The following is a 10,105-nucleotide window of genomic DNA, read 5'->3' as shown; positions in this document are numbered from 1 at the left end:
AAAGAAGAAGAAGAATAAGAGGAAGAAGACGAAGAGAAGGACTGGCTGATTGGGACAATCGAACGACCAACGGGACACACTGGACGGGCGGGGGGAGAAGATGTTCGACCAGATGAAGAAGATGTCGGCCGAGACCGGCTCGACATGACTAACCTTTTTCTGGGAAAGAAATGTGGGCGAAAGGTGACTCGGCTATCAGAGATGAGGGCGAGAGATCACTCGGCTACCAGCTCGCTCGCTCCAATAGAAAATACAAGAGTATGACACTGGTGGACCCCTATATATAGGGCCCATGGGCCTCGGAATTCGAAACGTCGTATCAATCTCAACCGTTAGATAGATCTAACGGTTCACAAATTCCCCCGCCCAAAAAAAACCCCTCATCAATGCGCGTCACGTCGCGCCGTCTGAGGTCATGTCACGTCGCTTAGTCAAATCACACCTCGAAAAACGAAACGACCGCACGGCCAAGGGAGCCCAACCGTCTCCCATCATCAAAGACTCATCGGACATATCTAACACATCTGTCCTTGAGCCTGGGGGGCAAGTGTACCGGTACTGGGCGAGGCCGGGACCCACCTGCCTGCCCGACTCCCAGTCAAGCCTGACCGAGAGACTGATAAGTCAATATCTTCAGAAATCTGGCCGAACGGCCGGCAGACCGAGACCTTTGTATGCTTGGCCGACTGACGAATGGCCGAGACCTTTGTATCTGATAAGTCAATATCTTCAGAAATCTGGCCGAACGCCGGCAGACCGAGACCTTTGTATGCTTGGCCGACTGACGAATGGCCGAGACCTTTGTATCTGATAAGTCAATATCTTCAGAAATCTGGCCGAACGGCCGGCAGACTTAGACCTTTGTATACTTGGCCGACTGATGAGTGGCCGAAACCTTTGGAGACTTAACTGAGATGGTCGAAGACCACACTTATTTGGCCGACGGCCGAACCCTATTACGATTAACGCTCAAACCGAGATCAGTAAAGCTAATCCATCATCAAGAACTAGGTAATGCAACCCTAAGCGGTATCCACCTCGATAAACGGGCCCAACAAGGTAGGCCCATTAGAATAATATAAATAGCACGCATTCCAAGGAGTAAGGTATGTCATTATTACTGTTCACCTACCTGAGAGCTAACCACCCGCTTTACTGACTTGAGCGTCGGAGTGCCTTCGCAGGTACCCCCACCATCCGGTGTACACCCGACGACCGAGTCCCGAGTGCCGAAAGATAAGCAGAAGGAAGAGAAGGATCCCAGTTCATCACTCAGCCACCTGCCCGACCGAAGGAAGGAGAAGAAGACTTCAACAGTTCTCTAGGTCCCATCTCCCTAGCAGGAACAGTATAAATAGGTAATTTCTGCATCAAATCAGCCTATAAACAAACATCTTCAGATTTCAAAGGCCCGTGTTTATATTTTTAAATTTCAAAAATACTTTTATTAATTTTCCTTCTTCTGGATAATGTCACTTTGCATGTCAAATAACTATAGAAATTTATGTTTATGATAACTCATTATCAAGAAAACAATTAATTATTAATATTTCTAATGTTATTTACAAAGATAAATTATCTTCATTTATTGATTATCATCTAAGTTCAGAATATAAGATAGTTTTAACATATAATTGTAATAAATAATTATTTTCTTTTCTTTTTATTTTAGTTAGTAAGTTACTTGTATTCATAGGAACTATGTAGAATAAATAATTGAAGTAAGATAATAACACTCGTGCGGAACCGTTGATAGAGAGAAACAAGAAGGTGAAATCTCTAATCGCAAACAAGAGAGAATAGAGAAAAGAATAAAGATTGAAATGTAATAAAGAAGGTAAAACGCACAAATGAGAAAGTATATTTCGTAAAATGAATTATTATGTTACAGAAAGCAAAAGTGAAGGTGTATATATAAATCAGTAAAGGAAAAATGTAAAAAAATGTTACAAATAGTAAACGGGGCCAATCAAAGCCCATTAAACTAAATTTGGACTTTATCACCCCCTTTAAGCTAGGAATATATAATTTTTTTTCCTGACTTGGACTTGATTTCTTTATAGATTGCAGGACAAGAGGCTTGGTGAGGATATTAGTAATATGCAAAAAGGATGCTATAGGAAGTAATTTGAAAAGGCCAATAGTAATCTTTTCTCAAACAATGTGATAGTCAATCCCAATATGCTTTGCGCGCTCATGGAAGACTTGAATAGAAGCAATTTGAATGGCAAATTGGTTGTCATAACACAAGATTATGGAATTCCAAGTTTGTGAAGAATGTATGTCAACTACTGGATCTCATAAGTTGTTGTGGTTAAAGCTCTATATTCAGCTTCGGAGGAGCTTTTGGAGATTGTCTGTTTTTTTTTATTTTGATGAGATTAAAGACTCCCCTAAGAGGATAACCAGTCACAAATTTTTGAGTTTCAAGACATGTGACTCAATCTAAATCATTGTATTCGCAAAGTTAAGTAACATTGTTGCAAAGTTAAGTAACATTGTTGCAGTGGAGAAAGATGTCAGTCCTGGGACTAACTTTTAAATAACAAAGAAGATGAAAGACGACGTGTTGATGGAGGGTGATAGAAGAAGAGGTAAATTGGCTTAAATTGTTGACAGTGAAGATGATATCATGTTGAGTGTTGGTGAGATAGATAAGTCTGCCATTAAGTCTTCTATAAGTAGAGCATTATGCTTTAGTAAGTTTTGTACCCTCTGAAGAAGAAAGTCGAGATGGTAGTATCCATATTCTCAAGATTTGGAATATCAAAATCAAACATAATATCACAGTTTATATTATAGTTATCAAGAATAGGTAAAGACAAATTGTTGGGGCTTCATGTATCATCATTGTTCAATCTGCATGGAAAATGATTTTCATGAAAGATGACATGTCTTGAGATCTCAATACGATGATATTTTTAATTTAAAAGAATATAACCTTTGGTATTGTGTGGAAAACTGAGAAAAATACCATGAACAGATCTTGCATCTAATTTCTTTTTATTAGCATTAATGGTATTGGAATAGCAAGAACAATCAAACACATGTAAAAAGGATCTATCATAAGGTTTGCCAAACAATTTTTCATAAGGAGCAATGATTTGCAACAAACGAGTGGGTGTACAGTTAATGAGAAAAATAACATGTTGAACACCAAAATCCCAAAAGATAGGAGATAAATTAGCTTGAAACAGTAAAGCACGAGTGACATTTAAAATATGTTGGTGTTTATGTTCAGCTATGTCATTTTGTTGTGGTGTTTCTAAGTAAGAGGTTTGATGAATTATGCCTTTAGAGGTAAAAAACTTTTCATTGCAAATTCAGCCCCATTATTAGAATATATAGTTTTAACTTTAGTATTGAATTGATTTTCAATGTAAGCAACAAATTTAATAAGATGAGTTCTAACTTTAGATTTTGAATGCAAAAATATAGTCCATGTATAAAGAGAAAAATCATCAACAGTTGTTAGAAAATATCGAAAACCTTGCAGATGTAACAAAACAAGGACCCTAAATATCAACATGAATTAGGTCAAAGATAGCAGTAGTTTGAGAAGTACTTAAAACAAAAGGAAGTTTTCGTTATTTGTTACGATTACAAATATCACACATATGAGTCTTATTAGCATAAACAAAAGAGTATTGATTTTTCAGGTCATGCAACCTTTCATCAAAAGGATTCCCCATTCGATAATGCCACATGTTAGTGTCCTTAATAGTGCAATATACAAAATGAACAAAATTATGTGTGGCAGTTTGAAAAATAGTAGAGCCAAAGATATACAAGTCAACTTTGGCATTAACTAAACCAATCTTCTCTTTGGAGAGGTTGTCCTATATCAGACAATGTGTGGGAGAAAAGATCAAGTTACAATTTAGGTGCAGAGACAATTTAAAAGTTGAAATGAGTTTACAAGCAAACTAAGGAATGTATAATACATCAAGAAGATAGAATTTATTATTGAAAATAATTGTCCCATAATAGTCTGCAAAAACATGTTGACCATTTGGTAAATTGATAAGGACAAGTTTGATACTTCTATAAGAATTGAAAGTAGATAAAATAATGCATACATGATTAGTGGCTCCATAATCAATAATCCAAATATTTTGAGTATGCTATAAAGAGGTGAAAGTATTCTTGCCTGTTGAAGACTGCTCATGTGCTTTGTAATCTACAAAAAATAAGTCCACTTGATTCACTTGGACAGGATTGGCTGCTCTGTCACTATTATTTTGTCTTAACACATCGGTTAGAATCTGATATTGATGAGTTGTGAGAAGATAGACATGGTTTTCATGCTCTTTTTGACAAGTCACAAAAAAAATATCATCAGTAACAACCAGATTATTAACTTGATTAGCCCTATTATTTCTATAAAATTTGTTAGAATTAATGGCCTAAACAAGAGGGGGGTGAATTGTTTGACAAAATATTTTCGCAAATATGATCTAAGAGTGAAGATTTATGAATCAATTACAGAAAGATCAATCAGGGGAGCCAATAAACCAAAGTTGTTAAAACTGTTTGTAGAAAAACAATTGGTTGAAATTTCGTTTTAACCGGTTGTTTATAGCAGCAAAGACAAAAACCACATCAAACAGTTTGTAATGAGTGAGAGAGAGAGAAGATTACACAATCAATTTATACTGGTTCACTCCTTACCAAAGCTACATCCAGTCCCCAGAAAATCACTGGGTATTCCACGAAGAATCAATCAACATATTACAATTACACAACACTACAAAGAGGTGATCTTGATCCCACAAGAACACACACACTCTTTTCCTTTTCACACAACCACAGTCAGAACAACCTTTGACCTTACAGATTTAATGTTTTACAAGAATACAAGATGAAAAAAATTACAAGAATAGAGGAACAGATTACACCTAGTGTACAGGAAATCACAGAGCTCCTAAACCACTTGCACAACCTTAGGCAATCTTAGCTTGAATCAAATCTCCCTAAAAAATCTTTCTTAATCTCACTTTCTGTGTGTTTTCAAATGTGGAGGGTAACTAGTTTTATACCTCTTCAATCTAGCCATTTTAGGCAGTTAAACATGAGCCAAAACATATTCAAATCAACTGAAAACAGATTTAACAAGTTTTTTGAAAAGCTGTCAAGAAATTTGACAATCAACCGGTTGAAATGTCGTTTTAACCGGTTGAATTGGTTTTGACAGTTAGTCAACCAAGTCAAAATCAGTTTTGAAAACCCTTAAACAAGCTAAGTGTAAACACAACCGACTAAACCGTGAAATCAACCGGTTGTTTTTCACTAGACTTTAGAAAAACACTTTTCTTTTCCAAAACAGATTGATTCAGCTATGCATTGGTTTAAGAATGAACTTTACAAATTCTAAACAACCCAGAACTTAACCCAAACACAACAACACAGACACAAGTTTTCTTCACAGATTTGGAGGCATCAAAGCTTCATTTTCTACAGAAATTATACCTCGGAGGGTATCTATGTTTCTTATAACAGGTATGCATCCATTTCTATTATAGTAAGTACATAACTTTCTAATGTGTTGAATTTTGTGTTCCTATTATCTTGAGTAGGAAACACAATCTTTCTAAAACAAACATTTTTGGTATGCCCATATTTGCCACAAAAAGCACATAACATAGAAGTAGTGATCTGATTGGAATTGGCATTATTGATACTGGAAATATTAACAAAGATATTATTAGCTAATTGTCTTTCTTATTATGCAACGAGGGATTTTATTTTATTTTTTGGTATGGGTAGGATGGGCTTCATGAGTAAAACATGTGACCTTATATTATTATACTGATCATTCAAGCCTCTTAAAAATTGCATAGCATGACCTTCGCATTTCCTTTGACTTATGATGGAACCAACAAAGCAAGAACATTTTACAGAACATGTGCATATAGCATTAGGCCTAAAATTATCTAACTCATCCCAAATAAGTCTCAGTTTAGTGAAATACTCAGTCACGGATAAATTCCCTCGATTTAAAGAAGCTACCTCAAGTTGAAGATCAGAAATTCTAGATAAGTCACCCTGAAAGTATATGGTTTTCAAATCATTCCAGATATCCAAGGAAACATCCATCCACATAATACTTTGCTGAATTGGAAGAGAGACAAAGTGCAATAACCATGAAACCACCATATTATTGCATATGTACCAGGGTGAGTAATTTGAATGGTTTTTCTTTGGGCAAGGATTCGCATCAAGGATAAATTCCACTTTGTTCTTGCCATTCAAGGCCATCATGATTGATCGGCTCCAAGAGTGATAGTTGGATGAATCTAGCACTAGCAAAACAAGCGAAGCATCAAGGTTTTCACTTGGATAAACATACAAATAGCTACTCGCTGGTTGATCCATTTGAGAAGATGAAGTGGAATGTTCATCAACCATTACTACAAGAAAAGAAACAAAAACAAAAAATTCAAGAAAGGAAGAATAATAAAAAAAAAAAAAGAGAAAGATTTGGAGTGCACAATAGAGCTTTTCAACCGAAAAACTCTAATACCATAACACGATCGTCAACTCAAGGAGAAGAACCCTAAAAGGACATGACGAGTGAGAGGCGAAGGCGGAACTGATGATAGAGAGAAGTAAAAAGCAAGAATGTGAAAATCCTAATCACAAACAAGAGAGAAAACAAAGAAAAAGATAAAGATTGAAATGTAAAAGACAACACACAAATGAAAAATATATTTTGTAAAATAAATTATTGTGTTAAAAAAGAAAAAAAAAACAAAGATGTATATATAAAACAATAAAAGAAAAAAGTAAAACAAATTAGAAATTAGAAATAGTAAACTAGGATTAATATAAGTCCCATTAAGCTAAACTTGGAGAAAAGAAAATTAATTCAAGACACCACTTGTGTAAAACTTTTTTTCTACAATACAACATTCCATGGTAAATATTTTTTTTTTAAAATTTAATAAAATAATTCTATAATATTCTATTGGACTTATACGTATCGAGAAGTAAATCTTGAATATGTTTATGTCAATGAAAAAATAATGTCTATTTGGATAAATTTATCGTGTTTTGATTTTGGTAGAAAATTACATTTAACATCCATTTTCTAACCAATTTTATTATTAACTTTAGGAGATATTTTATTATAAATTTGTAAGAACGTGAATGGATAAATAATAACAATATTTTTAAGATTGACAATGCACAACCCTCACCCTAATACATTTACTTTCTCTCAAATAGTGATTGGTATTAACTTAACTATCTATTACACAAATCATATAATTATGTGTTTTGTTACAATAAAAAAACAATGTGTCAATGTTACTAAAATTTTAGTTACATAATTTTTATAAATAATCCCTAATATATTTTTATAATTGTATCAATCCTAAACTACTTCATTAACATAATTTAAATTTTTAAAAACAAAAAATATATTTTAACTTTAATAATATTTAAAAAAAAATAGTAAATATTTTTAACTTATCATATAAAATATTTTTAATTCAAATTATTTAAAATATTTTATATATTTTTAATATATCAAAACTTGATTTAAGTAAGTTTTGTAAAGAAAAAAAAAGTTTTAATTCTTTAATTTTATATATGATTTTTTTTAAAATAAAACAAAATTAAAATTTTGATATTAAATATTACAAGATAAAAAATTTTACAACATTATTATTCAGTTTATGTGATTTTAATTTTTTTTTTAAATTATTATATATATTTTTTCATTTTAAAATTATTAATTATTATTTTGATAAAAAAAATATTTTAACTCAAGTCGTCAACTAGAAAACAATTTCACTTCAAATAAAATACATTAAAATCGTAAAATCTAAGTAATTTTTTTTTATATTTTATTTAAACTAAAATTATCATTCTACTTGATACATTAAAAAATCTAAAACAAATTAGTGGAATTATTTCAGTTCAAATAAAATATATTAAAATCGTAAAATTTAAATAGATATATTTTATATTTTATTTAAACTAAAATTATCATTCTACTTGATACATTAAAAATTAGTGGAATTAATTAAATGATTGACGACTTTAATTCAAGTGTTTCATATCCATATTATACTATAGGACTTTTGAAAATGAATTGTTTACTTTTATTATTTTTTGTGTTCATTTTCATATTTTCATTACTAAATCAAACCTTTTGTGTAATTACCTCCTTCCATCTCCTAGGAAGAACCATTAATAAAACATTTTTCTTCGAAAAAGTTTAAACAGATAGAACAAATAGTTTAGGACAAAATCATTGGTTTATTCAATATAATCAGGTCATTTTAGCATTTTAAATTTAATTATTTTAAAACAAACTAAGTCAAACGTGCAAGTACTTAAGTAAAAGTTATAAAGTGGTTTATTTTATTATGGCATTAAGTATTCTATTATTTTAGTTACGTGAAGACGCAATAGTGCTGGGGTAAGACAATTGAAGTCACGTGAATGCTGTTGAATAATGATGTTTCTTTGACACGACAGACATTACAATTTGCAACGGTTACTTTGCGTGTCGTTGTCACTGTTTCTCTTTCTTCCTTTTTCCCTTACCCAACGTAAAAGCTTCCAAATTGGTCTTAGTGCAAAGAAAACAAAGAGACAGAGGAAAAGAAAAACACAGCCATTGTGTTTTGCAATGGAGTTTCAAAGAAAATCAGTGAAAGAGAAAGCAGAAGAAGAAGAGGAAGAGAAACAAGCAATGGTGTTGAAAACTACAAAAGTGGTGGAGTATTTGGTGCCAAAGATGTCAATTGAGCTTCTGTGCAAGTTTCCAGATAACTCTGCTTATGACTTTGACTACTCTCAGAGCACAATATGGTCCCCTTTGCTTCCCGCACCCTGCACTCCAATGGATTTGAATCTCATAACTCCAAAAAAGCTTTCCTATGAGATGGGTTTGGGAGCAAGGTGCAGTGTCAAGAAGGTGGGTTCTAAGCTTAGGAACAAGTTCAATCTCAACCTTCATTTCATCAACAAACATGGCAAGAACAAGAACAACAACAAGAAACTGTCTTCTGATTTCTCACCAACACCCTTCAAAGGTTCTTGCAACCCCATCATGAACAAGGTAATTTTAGTTTGTGTTACATTTTTGCTTTGGTTTATGTTTCTGATTCCCATTAAGATTTTGTTTTCTGATCTGTGAAGGTTGAGAAACATTTTGGAATTTTGAATATATAGGCATTGCTTTCATGGACTCAGTTTGTGATAAATGCTGGTAGAGAAAACCCTGTTAAGCACAACAAAGGAAAAAAATAAAATAAGTATGATCAATTGAATGAGAAAAATACAGCATAATGTGTGTGTGTGTGATACACAATCCATTAACTGTTTTTATTTTTTAACATATTGTTAGCTTGAACTGATGATTTTATCTGGGTTTCTGGCATTTTTATTTTCTGTGTAATGTCTTATGGAAGTTGAATTTTTTTTACTTTATGCAGAGAAATCTGAAATTATGAATACCCTTGTGAAAAAGTTACCTTTAAAAACTTTCTGTTGAAATTATTTTCTATACTTGTTCACTCTACAAGTGTTGATGTTGTTTGGTGATGAAAGGGGCAAAATGTTGAATGTTATTATCTATTGGAAATAATTTGCGTTTTTTGTTTGATCCAGCGATGGGCAAAAGCACTGAAAGCTGCTTCTAAACAGTTCAAGAAATGGAAGACAAAGAGAGACCCCATTGCCCATGTCATGCTACCCAGATGATGTTTTTTAAATATCTGCTGAATGGGTGATGTTTTTACTTTTTTTTTAATTGTGAATTAGTTTATTTATTCAATTTAATCTATTTAATCTATACATTAAGAAAGGTTTAGTTAAGTCTTTCAACTTTTTCGACAACAATATTTGTATCATAGTAGCTCTTCAACTTAAAAAATATTAAGGTTAAAAAAATACAAAGGTTTAATTGTGCAAATAAGACACTTAAGTGTATTTCTCTTATTTCTTTTTGAAATCTTACAAACAAGTACACCTAGACCATGATATTCAACTTAGATTGGACACGTGTAAGTTATCTCAACTTTATCCCCGGAATAAAAATTCAATCTCCATTTCTACTCTTATACTTTACTTTACGGATATAAATTTTTTT

General features: G+C 32.5%; 1 protein-coding gene across 1 annotated transcript; it reads left to right on the top strand.

Annotated features, from left to right (window-relative positions):
* Window positions 1-8,531: 8,531 nt before the first annotated feature.
* Window positions 8,532-9,826, top strand: LOC137829635 (uncharacterized). Its single transcript, XM_068636484.2, has 2 exons — window positions 8,532-9,073; window positions 9,625-9,826. Exons 1-2 carry the CDS (start codon window positions 8,642-8,644, stop codon window positions 9,715-9,717), a joined length of 525 nt encoding a protein of 174 aa, XP_068492585.2. The 5' UTR covers window positions 8,532-8,641; the 3' UTR covers window positions 9,718-9,826.
* Window positions 9,827-10,105: the final 279 nt, after the last annotated feature.

The sequence above is a fragment of the Phaseolus vulgaris genome, chromosome 6 (genome assembly GCF_051622355.1).
Source record: "Phaseolus vulgaris cultivar YP4 chromosome 6, ASM5162235v1, whole genome shotgun sequence".
Taxonomy (NCBI): domain Eukaryota; kingdom Viridiplantae; phylum Streptophyta; class Magnoliopsida; order Fabales; family Fabaceae; genus Phaseolus; species Phaseolus vulgaris.
Note: the sequence above shows the minus strand (reverse complement) of the source record. Positions and strands in the feature narration are given on the sequence as shown.